The 21,541-nt window shown below is 40.9% G+C and overlaps 2 protein-coding genes across 2 annotated transcripts in view; one reads left to right on the plus strand and one right to left on the minus strand.

The window, feature by feature from the left end:
* The window catches only part of FILIP1L (filamin A interacting protein 1 like), a 297,980-nt gene extending 287,154 nt beyond the window's left edge, over positions 1 to 10,826 (plus strand). Inside the window, exon 6 of the mRNA XM_065913766.1 lies at positions 5,774 to 10,826. Within this exon, the coding sequence (XP_065769838.1) occupies positions 5,774 to 5,953 (180 nt within the window). The 3' untranslated portion in view covers positions 5,954 to 10,826. The remainder of the gene's footprint in view (positions 1 to 5,773) is intronic.
* CMSS1 (cms1 ribosomal small subunit homolog) overlaps positions 1 to 17,518 on the minus strand; it is a 370,073-nt gene extending 352,555 nt beyond the window's left edge. Inside the window, exon 1 of the mRNA XM_065913767.1 lies at positions 17,355 to 17,518. Within this exon, the coding sequence (XP_065769839.1) occupies positions 17,355 to 17,418 (64 nt within the window). The 5' untranslated portion in view covers positions 17,419 to 17,518. The remainder of the gene's footprint in view (positions 1 to 17,354) is intronic.
* Between the last annotated feature and the right edge of the window lie 4,023 nt (positions 17,519 to 21,541).

Genomic DNA, 21,541 nt, shown 5'->3' on the forward strand with positions numbered 1-21,541 from the left:
TTCATTTTTTGAACAATTAAAAGAAAAAGACAGGATAGAATATGTTTTCAAATAAACTCTAAAAAAGAAAGACAATAAATAGACTAAGTCAGATGAGGACAGAAAAGGATATGTGAAGGTTTTCTGGGCCAGAGGTGGTTAGAAACACAGCCCAGTAACTGGCACTGCCTGGTCAGCTGCTGCGACTGCTATGCTTAGCAATATGTCTCCAAGAATTAATTGGAGAGAAGGGAGAACAAGAGATAAAGTAGAAAAACAAGAAATGTAAAAAAACCAAAGAAGACAAGTTTTCATCATGATCAAGAAATGAGTACCTTAAGAACATATATAAAGAAAGAGACAAATAAAAAAGAAAAGAAAAAAAGGAAAAAAGCAAAGATAATAATGCTGACATTAGTAAAAACTGGCAGTTTGGATGCGCCAGGGACTTTCCTACACAGTATCTCTGCCCGCTAAGGAACTTGCAAGTAGGCCATCTAACCCGAAGGGTTACAAGATGAGGAAGCTAAGGTCAGCCACAGGCTGACTGGCTTGATCAAGAACACACAGACTGTAAAAGTTACATGGGTGTATATGAGGGGATGAGAAAGAGGGGAGTGGATACCAAAACAGAAGAAAAAGGAAAAAAAGCTGAGGTGAAAAGCCTGACAGATGAATAAAAAGAAAGGGGATAAACAAAACAGTTCAAGGTTAGTAAATTTAACATTCTGTTATGGGAGGCTATGAGTCTGGACACAAAAATGGAAGTAACTAGGTTAGGAAGGATTTTTGAAAACTGTACTTCGATGCTTATTCTTGTACTACCCATGGTGTAATTACCACAGAAAGACTGGGAGGTGACTAGGTACAACCACAAACCATGTTACATTATAAAATGAAGGCATCAATTTCCTCTAGCCTTCACCTCAGAAACTGGACAACTCTTAAATATAAGTCACAGCACTGCAGTTCTATTTAAAACCAAACGTTCTCTCACAAGACATTAGTGGGAATGAGCTAATGAAACTACAGAGTATCCTTTTGAAGGACCGTTTGCCATATAAAACTAAAATTTTAGTGACGAAGTTTTATTGTACAATGAGGAAGTTCTGAGAAAATCAAGAGAAAAAAGCCAAAGCAGCATATGGAATTCTGGGCTATCTGCCAGATTCATTATCTGTTGTTTCCTTTAAAAAAAAAAAAAAAATTAGCAGTGATTTACCAAACAATACAAAAGACAAAATAAGGCAATAATATTCCAAAGACATTTTTTCTCAATTTAGCATTTCCTTCTTTTCATCACCATATCCATCATCATTACTTATGTACTTTCCCATAAACAGAGATAAAAACAAAAATACAAAACACTGATTCTGATAACACCAGGGCCTGACCAAGCATCCCAGAGCCGGGTCCCTAAGCGGGTCAGGCAGCCCTGCATCCGCCCCTCCCTTGCCTACCCCAGTGACCGCAGATGAAAACCACTCAAGGTCTCTGCAAGTCCTGAGCCTTTCAGCCTCTAGAGTTAAAGGTGTAATGAGGGGCCCTGCAGTCCCTGGAGTCAAGAACACTCCTGAGGGAACACAGCTTTCTTACAGAATATGTTGCCAATACATCTCCAAAAAGTTCAAAGTACTTACAAAATTAATTTCATTTAGAGGAAAGGAAACATCCTGACTCCAGCTGTAAAACTAGGATCTGACAGTTGCCTCATACAAGGAAACTAATTTTGTTCTGGTGTTTGCCCTCCAAGATAGTGTGCAAGAGAACAAGGATCAAGTAGAAATTGGATTGCAGAATTGAGATTTTGAATAAAACATTTTCACCTTTCAGTACTTCTTTTGGTCACTAAGGCTCACTGCCATCTAATGACTTGCTATAATCATAATCATATAGACAGCTCCGTTTCTTTTAAGAACCTACAGGCTAAACAAGGTAAAATTTTAAGAACTTAACGAATTTTCCTTTTCTTTCTACTGTTACCTAAATATAAGTGAGGCCTCTGCCTCACTGAACTCAGCATCTTTCAAACTTGTAATCCATTCCAAACCCCAATCTCCATGTTAAACTGAGTTAAATATTAAAAAAAAAAAAAAAAAAAAAAACCCACAAACTTTTCTTCTATGAATGAGCTTTCCAACTTGCTTAATCTCCTCCAAGACATCTGCTTTCTGATGAAACCCAGAAACCGCCAATTCTTATTCACTGTGTGGTCTTAAAAGAGCCATATGCATTGATTCCTCTTGCAATATGGTCTCCAAATTTGGGTAAAGTTTTCTTGGAGCTATTTGACATAGTATTCTATAAAAATGATCCAAGAGATGACACATTTTAAAGCTCTCTACCTCATTTACTGAAACATGTCCAAGTATAAAACTCATACAAACAAACAAAAAATTGCTTTTTTTTTTTAAGATTTGGGAATGAAATTTAGAGTTGTCCTAATAATACAACTAGCCTCTGCTGCCATCTAAAGGTAAAAACTATGAAGTGAGATCAAGAGTTACCAAGAAAACCAAAATTAACTTGCAGCATCAATGGTGTAGAAACAATGGGAACCCAAGAACTTCCAGGTAGCTGAGCGTACCAGTGACCATGCCAAGTCATGTTGTCTTTACAAACACGTATCAGTGTAGCTCACCAGAAACAGGACCCATCAATACTGTCTTCAATATCGATTAGTTTATTGGACAGATTTCAGTTCTGAATAACCTGTGGTGCTCATTCCACATTCCTAGACAATCTGAGTCGGGAGATTTTGAGAAGGGATCTGGGCATCTGCAGTGCTTTAAAAGCCCCACAGGTGGTTCTGATGAGCATCTAGGACCACTGGGCCATGAAACACTGGCCTTCTACAGTACGAAACCTCCCACACCCAAGCAGACAAGAGTTCTAGGTAGAAAGAGACCTTAAAGCGTGTATCTAAATGAGATTCAACTAAGGCATGTTTATCAAAGTGTATCAGGCTGACTACCCTGCATCAGATAAATCCCCTTAAGAGTTTATTAAAAATGTGGATGCCGGGGTGCATTCGTAGACATTTAAATGAATTGCAGTTCCCAGAGGTAAGGCCCAAGAATCCACAATTTAAGTAGAATCCCAACACAGATTTTTGTACACTAAACAGGACAACCAACCTCAATCTTGGCAAAGTTAAAGGACATCACCGAAACCTATTTTGTAAAGGCTATTAATGCTGTGGTTATAAAGTCAGCTGACTTACTCATGGTTTGCACAATATGCTGATAATCACAGAAATGTCCTGATCTCTTAAGTATTTCGTTCCTTTTTTATCCTTTAATATAACTTAGTGTGTGTTTTTTTAATTACATACTTATTAATTACAGAAAACGTAGGGAATATAGAAGACATAAGAAAAATAAAAAACACCATAAATCCACTAACCAGAGTTAACCACTGATTTGTTGCTGTTCAGTCACTAAGCTGTGTCTCACCCTTTGCGACCCCAGGGACTGAAGCATGCCAGGCTTTCCTGTCCTTCCCTATCTCCTGGAGTTTGCTCAGACTAATGTCCATTGAGTCAGTGATGCCATCCAACCAGCTCATCGTCTGTCATCCCCTTCTCCTATTGCCCTCAATCTTTCCCAGCATCAGGGTCTTTTCCAATGAGTCAGTTCTTCGCATCAGGTGGCCAAAGTACTGGAACTTCAGCTTCAGCATCAGTCCTCCCATTGAATATTCAGGGTTGATTTCCTTTAGGATTGGCTGGTTTGATCTCCCTACTGGTGTATTTTCTCCTAGGATTTTCTCTTCAAATATACACAGTTAAAGCATGTATAGAGTTTTAAAGCCTGCTTCTAACATTTCCAGTAAACACCCTCCTGTATCTTCAAAAGCATCATTATTTAAAGACAGCATAATATTTTCATGTGATTACAGTGTAATTCATTTACTCTATACTGATTATTACAGCCTTAAACTATGTCCGTTTTTCATTGTTACAAACAATGCTAAAACAAAGAGCCTCGCCGGCATCTGTGACTACTTCCCGGCAGGACACTGGTATCAGAGCATCGCTACTGCAGGTGCTGTGCTCGCGCGATGCGCTTAGTCTCCCGGTCGCGTCCCACTCTCTGCAACCCCATGGCCGGCAGCCCACCAGGCTCCTCTGCCCATGGCGATTCTGCAGGCAAGATACTGGAGTGGGTTGCCATGCTTAGGATTAAGTATTTAAAAATGTCAGTAAGAACACCACAGCCTAACAACTCTCCTCGTGCCTAGGCATAGAGAAGGCTGTACCAAAAGAAAGCATAGTCCTCATATAGTTTATACTTCATTGAAGGATTCACATCTTCTAGCCAAGTCTGTGTAGTATTTATTTGAAAACATAAACGTGGTTGCTATTAATAGTTAGGGGACATTTAAAATGTGAATGTTTACATAAAGAGACCATGGACTTTACTGTACTTTTATCAGTACATGTGTAAACAGATTTCTATAGAATAAAAAACAACACAAAAAGGGTTTCCATAAGAACACTATTTGAAATCTATGATGAAAACTACAATGCATTTGTAAAAGATTTCTATTTTTGAGGGCACAGCAAGGGAAGAATGATGCAACAAAATGGGGGAAGTTGTCTTCATCATCGTCATCACTGTGGGTTATAATGGGAGAACTATAGTTACCTGAGACCTTTTTCCCATCTCTTTACCAACACGTATTCTTAATCAAGAATATTTTTCCTAAATAAATAAGAGTATATTTCTAAGCAAATATGAACTAAATCAAGTCTTTAACTCTTTCACACTCCACAACCTACTTTCCCAGTCAAGATCATTCAACCTGTGACTCCTCTCTCACCCTTCATATGCTATGGATAAATATTAATTCAATTGTACCTCCACAATATGTCTTCCCTCAACCTAAGTCCTTACTATTCCCCTACCACCATCACCCCCGCCCTCCCCCCACCCCCACCACACACACACACACACACACACACACACACACACACACAGAGTCTATAGAATCAGGTACAATTTTCCCTATCTAGCCCTAGTCTACATTCCCATTCTGTTTCTCAAACACAATCTAATTTAAAGTCATTCCACGTCTCAACTGTATCCAATTTCCTATCTCAGGAACATTGTCAAAAAAGTATTCCTTTACTTTGGAATGCTCTCCTATTCTGCTGTTAACAATCCTACTAGTCTTTGGAGTGAGTGAAGTTGCTCAGTCATGTCCGACTTTTTGCAACCCCATGGACTGTAGCCTACCAGGCTCCTCTGTCAAGAGTACTGCAGTGGGTTGCCAATTCCTTCTCCAGGGAATCTTCCCGACCCAGGGATCGAACCCAGGTCTCCAGCATTGGAGGCAGATGCTTTACCCTCTGAGCCACCAGGGAAGCCCCTAGTCTTTGGAGGCCCAAGACAAATGTTACTTTCTCAATGAAGCTCTCTTAGATCTCTCAGTTGAAATTCACCTTTCTCTGGCAATCTCATTAAACTCTGAGATGAATTTGGGACACTTCTCTTGTTTATCTCCCACTATACCATGACTGCTAAGAAGCAAGAAACATAACCTATTTATCTCTGTATCTAACATTATCTACACTTGAGGGTCTTGAACACAGCACACACTTAACTCATGCTGGTGAACTGTTTAACTGAATTTTTTTTCTTCAACATGACAATCCTTAATCTGATATGTCCCTAGAACCTAGTGTTTTCAAAAAAGCCAAAATCTCCAATCTGACTCTATGTCCTGAACAATGTCTGCTTCTCTACCAACTGTACTATTAACTACCTTCTGTTTTTCTGTTTAATTCAAGATCAAGGAGGTATGCAAGCAGAGAATTCCAACACGGATCCCTAAACCAAAATCTACAGGCATCACTAAGCCTTCCCCTAAAGCTCCCCCAGGCCCTATGGATAAGACTGGCTGTGGGAAGCTACACATCATAAGGACTGTCACCTCTAACACTTTCCTCCACTTGGGAGGGAAAAGGTAAGTCACGCCAATGCAGTGCCTGGATACATTCATGACAGAAATATCTGGGAAGCTGGAGTTATTAACATGGAAGGACAAAGATGAAGGGCCACCTCTCCAGGAAATGGCGAAGAAGCAGACAGACAGATGGTTCATTCACAGGTTGCTGGGCCAGATGAATACCATCCTGAAGGAGAAGCACAACTACAATTCTCTTACCTATGTGTGTATATGCATACACATATACATAAAATCACAGACCCAGACACACACCCCAAATCCTCCCAACTCGTCAGCCTTCTTATAATGCAACCCAAAGCTGGACATTAGCCCAAAACAGGACTGGATGTGTTGGAATAGTTTGAAAATTTTCTGGCGAACCCGGAAGTAATTCTTCACTCCACAGAACTTTGCTAAGAATATGTGGTAGCAAGAATTCCTACTCTGCTCCAAGAAAGTCAGATTATCTTCATCAAAATGGCAAGCTGATTAAATCATACTTTAAGGTCTAAAAATATGACTTCTTTTGACCCAGGAGGAGAAGAAAAAAGGTGGTTCTTCTCAGTTACAAGAAGGAAAGGAACAACAAAAATGAGTAACAGCCAAACACGCCCTTTTTGTGGCCTGCCTGGTAACCGCTGGGGTTGTGTGTACACTTGGCTGCCGGCACTTAGTCTTCTGTCTTTCTTTTCCTAGTAAGTTGCCCACCCTGTATATACCAGGCCATGGAATCTCACTGCTAGGCTTGTAAAGCAAACCATTTTAGATTGACATCTCTACTTTCTATAGCAATCAGGACACCTGAGAGTCAAAGGTCACTAATTCTGAGATCTTTTAGGGAGATATGAATCACTGTCTTGGATATTTTAAAAAAATTTTTATCATCTCATATGACATTTTTAAACTACATCTGAATCAACACTATAGAAAAATCACTTGATCCAACAAAAGCTTGTGATCAGGAGACTTAAGTTCCAATTCAAATTTTTCACTCATTTGACACTGAGCTTGGCATTCATTAAACTAGGCCCTGAGTTTCCAGAATGTAAAAACAGAAAAGCTAAATAATTCTGGTTCCTTCAAGTTCTGATCATCCATGACTATATCCAACTACAGAATACTGAATTCAACCAATCATCTATGAGGCAGAGCTCAGGTTCCTGGCAGTAAACTAGTTATTTTCTTCCCACTAAAAACTCACTGAGTCTAGAGAAAGGTGTGTCTGTAATTTAGCGTGGGCAGAGTGACACAATGATGTTTTAAGACAAATAAGGTATTTTTGACATGGGACACAGTTATATCTCACAAAGCTTCAGTCAAAAATAAATAAATTCTAGAAGAGCACGACCCAAGGTTTTCTGTACTTTGGCACCAAGAACTGGAGGCATGATCCTGGAAGAAATCCTCCTGGTTAAGGACAGTGCTTTAGCTCACTGTCCTGGGATGCAGTCAGCCAAGCAGGAGCAAGGGAACTTCCATTTCCACATTCATCCAGCCAAGCCCGCTCCAGCGCACTGATGTCAGTGTACAAATGCCCCTGGGGCCCGCTTCAGTTTCAGGGAAGAGGAAAAGGAGCTGAAAGCCTGGGCAGCACTGAGCCATGCAAGTTAAAAAGAGGGATGCCGTGCAGCAGGCAGCAGGCAAGTGGCATAAGGGGAGGGTTAACTGGATTAAAAACACCAAGTGGAAAAGTCTAAGTTAAAGGAAAGCAGTAAGAGAACAATGGAAGGAATGAACTACAAAAGATGATAACCCTCTGACATGACAACAATATGAGACAGTTCAGAAGGAAATACAGGGCAGTAATAGGGAGATGGTGAAGAGGGAAAAAGTGGAGGGTGCTTATGACTGTACCTGATATTAGCAGGTAATATTTCAGCAAACAGAGAATGAGTGAATGAGGGACAGAAAAGCCATTCAGTCAAGAATTAAGTGAGAAAATGTGCTGAGATGGCAATGGTACATGACAGGGTCAGGAAAAGCGGTTATGCTGCATAACATTCAACACTGATAATTACGCTAATACAAAGAGGAAACAATGAACCTCGTAGGGTAGAACCCAAACAGACTGGAAAGAAGCATGAAACAAAACAGGAAAAACAAGCACCAACAGTAGTCACAGAAAAACACAACACCCTGGGAATATTTTACCTTGAGGATGAGCACACAAGCAGCAGAAATCCATCTTTAAATGGATTTTATTTTCTTGGACTCCAAAATCACTGTGGACAGTTACTGCAGCCATGAAATTAAAAGACACTTGCTCCCTAGAAGAAAAGCTATAACAAACCTAGGCAGCAAATTAAAAACAGAGACATTACTTTGCCAACAAACGTCTGTATAGTCAAAGTTATGATTTTTCCAGTAGTCATGTATGGATGTGAGAGTTGGACCATAACGAAGGCTGAGTGCCAAAGAATTAATGCTTTCGAGCTGTGGTGTTAGAAAAGACTCTTGAGAGTCCCTTGAACTTCAAGGAGATCAAACCAGTCAATCCTAAAGAGAATCAGTCCTGAATATTCACTGGAAGGACTGATGCCAAAACTAAAGCTCCAATACTTTGACCACCTGATGCAAAGGACTGATTCATTGGAAAAGATCCTGATACTGTGGAAGACTGAAGGCAGGAAGAGAAGGGGCCAACAGAGGACGACATGGTTGGATGACATTACTGACTCAATGAACATGAGTTTGAGCAAGCTCTGGGAGTTGGTGATGGACAGGGTAGCCTGGCATGCTGCAGTCCATGGGGTCGAAAAGAGTTGGACACGACTGAGTGACTGAACTGAACTGAATACTATTTAGACAGGTCTTTAAAATAACAAAATCTATTCCAACAAAAGGATTACCAGCCCCAAACTATACTTCTTATTTTAAAGCAATGTGTAATACAGCAAAAATGCATGAACAACTTACAGCCAGGGTAAGTTCAACAAATGGTGTTTGACCTGTAACACAACCAAAATATAAAGAATTCTGCCTCTTGAGCATAATCCTGTTTCTGCAGAAATATGGTCCTTCTAAAAACAAAAATAAAAGAAGCTATCCTAATAATTTTAGAGTGCTTTCATTAGGTTAAATTTTTAAAAACAGATAAAAATACAAGTGAACAAAGATACATTCAAATTGTGAAAAAAAGTTTAATAACCTGATATTTGTATGTTGGAGTCTTTTCTCAGCTCTTCATTTATTTAACTTCAATGATTTCTGAACTGATCTCCTTATAACTTTTTAGAATCAAGTGTCTGATTTTAACAGGAAAGTGACCGATCTAATACATGACTGGCAATTATGGGCTAAGCAATGGAGTAACTGATGTGATGCTGGAATTTTCTTTGGGACCTGTTTCAAATGATACGTGTCGTAACACTGGTGGTCTGACACTGCGTCAGAGGCAGGGATCTGCAGCTCACAGGCCAGATTCAGCCCACTGCCTTTCTGCGTGTTCTGCAGGTTAAGAATAGTTTTTATACTTTTAAACAGGAAAAAACATCAAAAGAAGAATATTTTGTGAGATGTGAAAATTACATGAAATTCAGATTTCATTGTGTATAGATGACATTCTATTGGAACACAGCCATGTTCATTTGTTTACATATTGATTATATGATCACTTTTACGCCACAATAGCATCAAAGTTGAGTGGCTGTGACACCGACTGGCCAACACAGCCTAAAACACTTACTATCTGGCCTTTTACAAAAAAAGTTTCCTTACTGCTGTTCTAGTGTGATCTAGACTAACAAGGAACTTAACAACTTAAGAAAAGTTTTATCAACTAATTGTTAAAAGCAATGCTAGCAATTTAAGAATGTGACTAAAAATTCCATAAAAGCTGATGAAAATGAAAAAACTGTATTTCAAGCTTGCTTGTGATATCTTTTGTAAAATCTATATTTCCACATTTGCACTAAAGTGTTCAACTAAAGAACATCAGATAAGAACAGGTCAAAGGATTTAGGTCACAAAATAATGTAATGTGCAACTGCTGAATCTGAGTGGGGAAGCAAACTATTTCTAGGCCTTCTAAATACCTGCTATTTTCTAAGGCAGCAGAACTACTATACAGGTTATTTAGAGAAAGATGTGTAAATCTGCACCTTTAAATTGTTGTCAAGAAACACTTCTTTAGGGATTCCCAGGTGGAGCAGTGGTAAAGAATTCGCTTGCTAATTCAGGAGATGCAAGAGGCATGGGTTCAAGCCTGGGTTGAGAAGATCCCCTGGAGAAGGGAATGGCAAACCACTCAAGTATTCTTGCCTGGAAAATTCCATGGACAGAGGAAGCTGGTGGGCTACAGTTCATGGGGTCTCAAAGAGTCAGACATGACTGAGCATGCATGCATACATACGCATTCCACCTGTTCAACCATTTACAAGAATCAAAGAAATTGTGTACAGTGAAGTAAAACTTATGGACTTCCCTGGTGGCTCAGACGGTAAAGTGTCTGTCTACCATTAAGGAGACCCGGGTTCGATCCTTGGGTCAGGAAGATCCTCTGGAGAAGGAAATGGCAGCCCACTCCAGTACTCTTGCCTGGAAAATCCCATGGACGGAGGAGCCTGGTGGGCTACAGTCCATGGGGTCGCAAAGAGTCAGATACGACTGAGCGACTCCACCACCATCACTACAAGTAAAACTTGGTCAATTTGTTACAATCTTCAAGAACAGAACAAAAATGTTGTATGCTCTCTCCTCTTTCTTTTTAAAATTTATCCTACCCCTGTTTTCTGCCCTTAAACATCTGTCTTAAAATAATATTACTTGCATTTTGATTGAACCATATCAATGTGTAAATCTCATAAGGTAAACAGATTATGTTTTTTCCTCTAACTCCATTGCAATTTCTAAAAGAGGGCCAAGCATGAGGGCTCAATAAATGATTTTGAAAACAACATGCTCTGAAATTGATCCTGTGATGTACGTTATCAACATCAACTGTAAATATTCCAAGTCTGAATTTTACATGCAGAGGCAATGCTTTATAACATCTACCATGCATGGATGCCTATAGGTAAAATTAATGCTGTAAGGCCTAACTTTGGTGTTAGAAAAGCAAAAAAAAAAAAAAAACCCACAAAAAATTAAGCTACTTATGCTTAAAAAATCCAAGATGTGCCCCAACTTCACCATTTCCAGAAGGAACTTAGCATAAAGCAATGTGATTTTTTTTAAGGATAAAGTAATATTACAACAAAAATATTTATAATGCTTACTTCAGTAATTTCAAACAAAATGAACAATCACAAAGATTTTAGGTGATAAAAGCCATCACCAGTGGGAATTATCAGCTCATTTACAGAGCAAAAGTCTTCAGTTCTTTCAAATACAGAATTTCAAAACATAAGTTAAAAACTAAACCCAAATGTGGTTAGCATGAAATGGTAGTAGACACAGTTGTAAAACACCAACTTCTAATATGTTTTCAGAAAGAGAAAAACAACATCTGCCAAGTTTAACAAAAGCCTGAGCAGGATGTTGACAACCCTTCCAGTGGACCAAGTTTCTTTAGATGTGGAAATCCTATGTTAAAGTCTCCAAGATGTGGCTGGGAAATACTAACAGCTAATTTCTTAATGAACAAATTTTTAATGAGTGTCTTCTAAGCACCCACATACTATTACAGGCCCTGAGGATACAGCAAAGAACAAGATAAACAAATCTCTGCTCACATGGTGCTTATGTACTAGTGTGGGGAGACTGCAATAATTTAATAAGGAAAAGAATAGTTGGTGATCAATGCTCTGATGAGAATTACTATAACATGATAATGTGAGTGGAGAGCTACTCTAGACTGGCTGAACAGGAAGGGCTTCCTATTTAGTATGTTTGAACTTAGCTCTTAATGTCAAGAAAAGGCCAACCATTCAAAATTCAGGACAGCCCAGAAAGGAAGAGTAATAGCTACTGCAAATGGATAAGACAGAACGAGCTTGGTCAGTTGCGGCACAGTATGAAGGCTGGTGTGGCTGGTACAGAATAACCTAGAGGAGAGTAAGTAGGTTCCAGCAGATAGCAACCATGGTAAGCAATCTGGGGGGGAAGCCACTGACAGGTTTAAGGAGGAATGTGATGTGATTGATCACTACAGCTGCTGAGTGAAGAACAGAGGGACAAGATGGAAGTTGGGAGCCCTGTTAGTTTACTGCAGAGGTTTAGGCAAGTGAGGATGACAGCACATATTCAGATGATGTAAACAAACAAGCAAAAAAATAATAATAAAAGGAAAAATAAATTCAGGAGGTGTTTTGGAGACAAGAGACAAGACTGGACAGATCAGATGTAACAGGTGAAAAAAGTAAATGAATAAATCAGAATATTCCTAGGCCTTTGTGAAATTGGTTAATTGGTGACTGAATTTACTGAGACAGGGAAGTCTGGAGAAAAAGCAGCTTTGGGGAAAAATTCAGGAGTTGGGCCTCATTTACATTTAACATTTTTGTCAAATAAGTAAAGACTTCAAGAAGACAGCCAGGTATATGAGCCTTGTGTTCTAGAGCCAAGCATGAGTATCTGGGAAGAGACTGCTCTGAAAAGTCCAATGGTGCAACCAGATTATTTGCATCTCAGAGTAGTCAGTGTTCTTTAGAACAGTACACTTTGCAAGACTGAGAGTTAACAGACAATTTGACAACAATGACATATATAAACAAAAGGTTTTTTAAACTATTATTTTAGAGATGAAATTGTTATCATTGATAATTAAATAACTTTGAGAAATTTAAGTGCACAGACTGGCTTCCTGACTGCCTGTCTATGAATCTCTGCCTCTCCACTTTATCACTTAACTACTTAGGGCCTCAATTTCCTCCTTAAAAAAAAAAGGAGATAACAGTACCTATATCATGGTTATAGAATAATCTGTGAAGATTAAATGAGCCAGTACATGAAATGCAATCAAAACAGTATCTGGCAAAAAGTCATCACTCAACAAGTGCAAATCAGTATTGTTACCTGCGATCTCCCTGCACCATACACAGAAATGTCTTCATACTTCAGTTTTCTAGTTAGATGCTGAGTAAGATGGCATCAAAGGTTTAGAATAAGCCAGGGAAGCATATGAAAAACCCTCCTCAAAAGAAGTGGAAGCGAAGAGTCCTGCAGTTTGCTAAAAATATTCTCTTTAAAAGTAAGTTATATATGTGCCAGTCATTCCTAAATCCATGTCTCCAGATGCAACCCTGGAGCTGCAGACTCATAAACCCAGCTGTCCACTGGACTCTTGACTTGATAATTTAGTGAGCATATTATTGGAATAAAAAGGGAAAACAATCAGTGTTCTCTTCAGTAAGTGAATGACTGACTGCCTCCAACAGCAGGAATTCTCTGCTCTGCTCCATAAGTCACTAAAACCGTAATGTGAGTAACATTCAGCTTCACACTGAGAAAGTGCCCAGTTTGGTCAACTGCACCCGGTCACTTTAGCACTGCTGCTGCTGCTGCTGCGTCACTTCAGTCGTGCCCGACTCTGTGTGACCCCATAGACGGCAGCCCACCAGGCTCCGCCGTCCTGGGATTCTCCAGGAAAGAACACTGGAATGGGTTGCCATTTCCTTCTCCAGTGCATGAAAGTGAAAAGTGAAAGTGAGGTCGCTCAGTCCTGTCCGACTCTTCGAGACCCCATGGACTGCAGCCGACCAGGCTCCTCCGTCCATGGGATTTTCCAGGCAAGAGGACTGGAGTGGGTTGCCACAGCCTTCTCCACACTTTAGCACTAATGTTTTGGAGCCATGATTCTGCTGCATGTATGTTTACTGTACGTACTTCAGTAATTATGTGTTATGTAGGATTACATGTGGTTGTTTAATCACCAAATCGCATCCCACTCTGCAACCCCAGGGACTAGAGCATGCAAGTCAATAATTTCTTAAGGTAGGCAAGGAATAAAGCAGAGCAGAAAGAAATAAGTGAAATGAAATACTAGAAATCATGAGAGGATTCCTAGGTTCTGTTGCCTGAGGCAGACTGCGCAGCACCCACCTCAGCAGAGCCAACTCTCGGTTGCCTTGTCCTGGGCCATGACTCCAATCCCCAACGATGATGCCAACAGGGTAACCAGACATCTCAAGCAGACAGTCCTAGCAAAATTCTAAGGCATGGGTTTCCACTCTCGAAAGTGTCTAGACTGGATGAGAAATTGTATGTCTACTTGTGTGCATTACCACAAGAAGTCCTGTAGCATGCATTCACTCATTCAGCTAACATCTACTAAACATCTACTAAGTGCCAGGTCCCATGTTGGGCTCTAGTACGATTCAGGATTCTAGCATAGGCATACCTTGGAGATTTTTCAGTTGAGTTCCAGACCACCACAATAAAGTGAGTGTCACAATAAAGACAGTCACATGTATTTTTTGGTTTCCCAGTGTGTATAAAAGTTACATTTCACTATTCTGTACTCTATTAAGTGTGCAATAGCATTACATATAAAAAGAGTACATACCTTAAGTAAAAAATAATTTATTGCCAAAAAAGGCTAACCAACACAGGGTCAATGCAAACCTTCAATTGTTTAAAAAAATGTAGTATCTGTGAAGCACGACAAAGTTAAGTGCAAAAAAAAGGAATGATGCTAGAAAAACAACAGGTTATGAAAAGTCAAACTGCTGCTGCTGCTAAGTCGCTTCAGACGTGTCCGACTCTGTGCAACCCCATAGAGAGCAGCCTACCAGGCTCCTCCGTCCCTGGAATTCTCCAGGCAATAATACTGGAGTGGGTTGCCATTTCCTTCTCCAATGCATGAAAGTGAAAAGTGAGAGGGAAGTCGCTTAGTCGTGTCCAACTCTTCGAAACCCCATGGACTGCAGCCTACCAGGCTCCTCCGTCCATGGGATTTTTCAGGCAAGAGTACTGGAGTGGGATGCGATTGCCTTCTCCATGAAAAGCCAAGAGATGTATGCAAAAAAAGGTCATATGTAGATCAAGACCTTTAGTAATGGACTCTGAATTACAAAGCACATCCAAGAAGTCATGAAGACACCAATAACAACAGATAGCTGGATAAGTATTTTATGCAATATGTGTCAGGGTTTGGGCATCCATGTGTATATATAGCTTCCTCTTAGAAAATGTACATAAGAATTCATAACCACGAATGTTAGGCTTTTGTGGTAGATAAATGTAGACTTCTGAATAACTGACTAAATGCTACATCACCTTGCCACCATAAGCATAAACTGGGAACAAGGGATCTTCAAGGAAAGATGTTTACTTTTATAGACAAGTAGCATAACACATCAGTTTTAAAAAGAACTCGCCTGCCAATGCAGGAGACGGGCATTCGATTCCTGGGTTGGGGAGATTCCCTGGAGTAGAAAAGGACAGCCCACTCCAGTATTCTTGGCTGGAAAATTCCATGGACAGAGGAGCCTGGTAGGTTACAGTCCATGATGTCCCAAAGAGCTGGACATGACTGAGCATACACACAGTGTAACACATACAGGAATAAAGACATTTTACAACTTAAAACTATCTTTTCTTTCTGTGACTTAAGGCACTATTTCTCTTTTGACTTTCAAAACAAAATATAATTCACACATTTTAGACTGATGGAGATTGCAACATACCTTGATGGGAATCCTGGCAACTTAGATGAGAGAGGCTGTAGCACTTCACAGTTCTATCTAGGTTCAGAGTTTAACACTCTTGGTTGGTAAGGTCCTTAAAAAGGTGATCTCTAAGGATCCCTCACTTTACAGTTTGTGACACTGAGGACCAGAGAAGCCACACAGTAATGTGAGAAAAGTGTGACCTTGAAAGTCAGGTGCTCTTGACTAACCTCTTGCCAGATCTCTCCCATGTCTGTCATTCAAACATGAAGATGACACTTACCTTTTAGGCATGTTATGAATATTAAATTGAAATGCTTACCTTTTAGGCATGTTATGAATATTAAATGAAAATGCTTACTTTTTAAGCATGTTATGAAGACTAAATGAATTCATATTTATGAAAACATCTGGCATACAGTAGATACTCAATACATGTTAATTTCCTTCTTTTTAAAGGGTGACTAACTTCAGAGACACATAGCTGGCAATGGGCAAGAGAAAGGACTAGAACCAAGAATTAAGATCCCCTTCACCACTCAAAAAATTTTTACTCCTTAATTAGTCTTTATCCTTGAATCATGCCATGAAATATAGTTTTTAACACCTCAGTTATGAGAGGCAGGGGTTATTAAACGTGAGCTACCACAACAGGCAAAAAAAGGTATCTGTGCCTTCAAGCACATACATCTGCTAAAACCAAAGCCACAAAAAGGGTCAAGAAGTTTAATCAAGGAATTATTATATAGTCAATCTTTGTAAAAATGCCATCTGCTCTGGATGTACCTAAAGCCTGTCCTTCTGGAAACAATGCTGTAGAAAATAGAATTCTGTTGTTTTTAATGGCTATTTCTCAACTGATATTTCAACATTAGTATTTGTAGCAAAAATGTATCAACTGTCAATCACGTGGAAGGCCCTGTGGACTCTACAGACATAAATCAGGCTTTGGCTTTTTCTTCAAAAAATCTTAGAATCTAGTAAAGAAGAGAGGCAGACCTTGAAGAATGATTTTTAAAAAACAATTGTATATTAAGCCAGGGACTTGAAAAATTCAAGGCCAGCTTGTGATTAGAAATTATTTAATGCTTTATTTAATGCTATCTACTCAAGGATAAAATGTTCACTGCACTGGCAGGGGGTACACACAACATAATAAACACCATCCAAATTGTGTTAACTGAATTCTAGTTTTGTTTCTGACACCAACCAGCTCTGTGAAATTGTCATGTTATTTGATATCTTTAGGTCTCATGTTCCTCAACTGTCAAATGCGTGAGTCCAAGCGAATCTCCAAATCGCAGGTTCTAAGAGTCCAAATTACATGATGATGATGATGATGATGATGATAGCAAGAAAACCTAAAGCCTTTATTTACTGCGCACATGTTATGTACCAGGCACTGTGCTAAAGGGCATCATTTGTGTTATCTTCATTTAATCGTCACGACAATCGTACAAAACTGGCATCATTACCCTTATTTTACGGATGAGGGAAAGGAAGTGAAACAGTATTAAAAGGTTGTAGGAGGGACCTAACAGAAGTAGTCTGAATCTAATCCAGGAGTTAACCCCTAACCGCTACGCTCAAACTCCCAGTCTTATCCATTAAGAAATAAGGAAAAACAGAAAACAGCTTGGGAAGGGACTCCTCCTGGCTAGAGGGCAGAGCTGGGTTACTGTCACACTCGTGTGTTTCACGTGTTAGTAGATCTCTTGCCCCACCTGCTCCGCAGCGCTCGCGCGCTCCCAGAGCGGCGCGCACCGCCGCGGGACCGACCGCGGCGACCGCCAGCGGCTGCGCCGGCCCGGGCTGAGGCTCGCGGAAGGGCTGGGGGTGCGGGAGGCCCCGCAGGAGCGCGGGCAGAGTGGGTACCTGGGCTGCTGGCTGCTCCTGCCGGCTGGTTCTCCCACCACTCGTCTCCAAGGTCATCTGCCATCTCCACGCGGGACTCGGCCGGGGCGGACCACCAGGGACGAGCGCCGGGATTCGCGCTGCCTCAGAGCCGGGTAGCGGGCGTTGCAGCACGCGGAGCCTCTCCTCAGACACGGTCGCCTCCGCCCCGTGGCGATGACGTCACAACATCGGCCCCGCCTCCCGGGCCGCCGAGTCCAGCTCGTCGCAGTTTCCACACCCGTGTGGAGGAGCAGGATCAGTTTGAAGACTTAAAATAAACCCCTACAAAAGCCAAAAGAAGAGAGGACACGTAAGCAAAAATAAAACTGTATCAGCTTTTTAAAATGCTTTTTTAAAACTTTTTGTTTAGGTTTTATTCCTGCCGAATAGATATTGTCGAATGTGGGAGACAGAATGCTAAGACAGTTTTTCTCCATTCAGTTTCAAAGGCCTTGGGTCGCGGGAGAAGACCGTAGCACGTGGATGTGTTTTCGTCCGTCTGTTACAGTTTGGGCGTCAGTCTTTTGCACTGTTTGGTTTTTTAAAAAAACGTACCCAAGTCATGACCATGAATTTTGGACCTTTGTGGTAGATGAGAGTACTGTTGTTGTTGTTTTTTAATACGGTATGAGGGAAGAAAATGTTTACTGGTCCAGAAGAGATTGCCCACGGACAGACCCGAGAAATCAGGGGTTCAGAGTCGACTTCCCCACATGCCCTTCGGTTGCGCCGACCCCTCTCGGTTTTGTGAAACAAGGGAAGAAGAAAGGAGCCAACTGCTGCCCAAGTTTGGGTAAGAGACCTACAATGCTGGTCTCACGTCCTGAAGTGGCAGAGATGGCCGCTTGGCGCCTTGTGCTGGGGCCAGCTGGAAAGTAAGTGTGGACGACACTTTTCAGGACAGGCACTGAGGTGAAAGCCATACAGAAATGCATTAAATACACGCGGTGTGCCTGGCACTGTGTTTTGAATACTGGTTTAAAGATGAATATGATATGATCCCGCCTTCCAGAGTTCACCAACTTGAGAAACTACTGCATGTAAGAGTAAAGGTCTAAGCTAATGATGGGAATGCATTCTCAGAAAGGATGGAGACTCTCAATTTGATGAGGATGAATCAGAATCAGTTCAGTCACTCAGTCATGTCCGACTCTTTGTAACCTCGTGGACTACAGCAAGCCAGGGTTCCCGGTCCATCACCAACTTCCAGAGCTTACTCAAACTCATGTCCTTAGAGGTGGTGATGCCATCCAACTATCTCATTCTCTGACGTCCCCTTCTCCTCCCGCCTTCAATTTTTGCCATACAGCATCAATCAGGGTCTTTTCCAATGAGTCAGTTCTTCAAATCAGATGGCCAAAGTATTGGAGTTTCAGCTTCAGCATCAGTCTTTTCAGTGATTATTCCTGACTGATTTCCTTTAGGATGGACTGGTTGGATCTCCTTGCTGTCCAAGGGACTCTCAAGAGTCTTCTCCAACACCACACTTCAAAAACATCAATTCTTAGGCTCTCAGCTTTCTTTATGGTTCAACTCTCACATCCATACATGACTACTGGAAAAATCATAGCTTTGACTAGACAGAACTTTGTTGGCAAAATAAAGTCTCTGCTTTTTAATATTCTGTCTAGGTTGGACATAGCTTTTCTTCCAAGGAGCTAGCGTCTTTTAATTTCATGGCTGCAGTCACCATCTGCAGTGATTTTGGAGCCCAGGAAAATAAAGTCTCTCCTTGTTTCCATTGTTTCCCCATCTATTTGCCATGAAGTGATGGGACCGGATGCCATGATCTTAGTTTTCTGAATGTTGAGTTCTAAGCCAACTTTTTCACTCTCCTTTTTCACTTTCATCAAAAGGCTTTTTAGTTCTTCACTTTCTGCCATAAGGGTGGTGTCATCTTCACATCTGGGTTATTGATATTTCTCCGGGCAATCTTGATTCCAGCTTGTGCTTCATCCAGCTTGGCATCTCACATGATATAGTCTGCATATAAGTTAAATAAGCAGGGTGACAGTATACAGCCTTGATGTACTCCTTTCCCTATTTGGAACCAGTCTATTTTTCCATGTCCAGTTCTAACTGTTTTTCTTGACCTGCAAACAGATTTCTCAGGAGGCAGGTCAGGTGGTCTGGTATTACCATCTCTTGAAGAATTTTCCACAGTTTGCTGTGATCTACACAGTCAAAGGCTTTGGCGTAGTCAATAAAGCAGAAGTAGATGTTTTTCTGGAACTCTCTTGCTTTTTTGATGATCCAACGGATATTGGCAATTTGATCTCTGGTTCCTGTGCCTTATCTAAAACCAGCTTGAATATCTGGAAGTTCACGGTTCATGTACTGTTGAAGTCTGGCTTGAAGAATTTTGAGCATTATTTTGCTAGCATGTGAGATGAGTGCAACTGTGTGGTAGTTTGAACATTCTTTGGCATTGCCTTTCTTTGGGATTGGAATGAAAACTGACCTTTTCCAGTCCTGTGGTCACTGCTGAGTTTTCCAAATTTGCTGACATATTGAGTGCAGCACTTTCACAGCATCATCTTTTAGGACTTGAAATAGCTCAACTGGAATTCCATCACCTCCACTAGCTTAATCATAGTGATGCTTCCTAAGGCCCACTTGTCTACAGATTCCAAGATGTCTGGCTCTAGGTGAGTGATCACACCATCATGGTTATCTGGGTCATGAAGACGTTTTTTGTGTAGTTCTGTGTATTCTTGCCACCTCTTCTTAATATCTTCTGTTTCTGTTAGATCCATACCATTTCTGTCCTTTATTGCGCCCGTCTTTGCATGAAATGTTCCCTTGGTATCTCTAATTTTCTTGAAGAAATCTCTGGTCTTTCCCAATCTATTATTTTCTTCTATTTCTTTGCACTGATCACTAAGAAAGGCTTTCTTATCTCTCCCTGCTAGTCTTTGGAACTCTGCATTCAAATGGTTATATCTTTCCTTTCCTCCTTTGCCTTTCACATCTTCCCCCCACCCCCCGCCCCCATTGCCTCGGCTATTTGTAAGGCCTCCTTGGACAACCATTTTGCCTTTTTGCATTTTTTTTTTCTTGGGGATGATCTTGATCACTGCTTCATGTACAATGTCACAAACCTTCATCCATAGTTCATCAGGCACTCTGTCTATCAGATCTAATCCCTTGAATCTATTTGTCACTTCCACTGTGTAAGGGATTTGATTTAGGAAAAGTTACTGCATCTTTTATTGACCACCTACTACCTATGCAAGAAATAGAAAACAGCATTTGGTGCATTTGTTTAGATTTTGCACCTAACCTATGCCATACTGGGAAATACTGCTCTAACTCACTGATCAGTGGAGTCAAAAGGCTACCAGTTTTTGAGTAGGGCAAAAGAAGAGAAAACTCAGCAGTTGGTCCCGGCTGTGAACAAGCTGCTCTTCTCCTTAGTTCATAATGATAAGGCAGATTCCATGGTGCTGGGTGACAGGTAATGATGCCGTGTAGAGACTGGCAGGACCTGAAAGGAGAACCACAGCACAACTCCTAGGGTTTCCGAGGATGGTCATGCCTTCAGTTTTTCCAGTGGTCACGTTTGGATGTGAGAGTTGGACTATAAAGAAAGCTGAGTGCCGAAGAATTGATGCTTTTGAAGTGTGGTGTTGAAGATTCCTGAGAGTGCCTTGGACTGCAAGGAGATCAAACCAGTCAATCCTAGAGGAAATCAGTCCTGAATATTCTTTGGAAAGACTGATGCTGAAGCTGAAACTCCAATACTTTAGTCACCTGATTTGAAGAACTAACTCATTGGAAAAGACGCTGATGCTGGGAAAGATTGAAGGCGGGAAGAGAAGAGGATGACAGAGGATGAGATGCTTGGATGGCATCACCGACTCGATGGTCATGAGTTTGAGTAAGCTCTGGGAGTTGGTGATGGACAGGGAAGCCTGGCGTGCTGCAGTCTAGGGGCTCGCAAAGAGTTGGACACGACTGAGCCACTGAACTGATCTGAAGTGATGCCTTGATCAGCCAACTATTCAGAAGGCAGTTACTGACATGATACAGGGTTCTAGCCGAAACTAAGCATTTGACTGTGGGGCATCAAATGAATAGATTACCAGAGCTGCCCTTCTGGACCTAGGTTTTGTAAGTGAAAAACAGAAATGCTATACATGGGATCATATCTAAGCAGGTCCAGA

This window comes from Muntiacus reevesi, chromosome 21 (genome assembly GCF_963930625.1).
Source record: "Muntiacus reevesi chromosome 21, mMunRee1.1, whole genome shotgun sequence".
In the NCBI taxonomy this organism is placed as follows: Eukaryota; Metazoa; Chordata; class Mammalia; order Artiodactyla; family Cervidae; genus Muntiacus; species Muntiacus reevesi.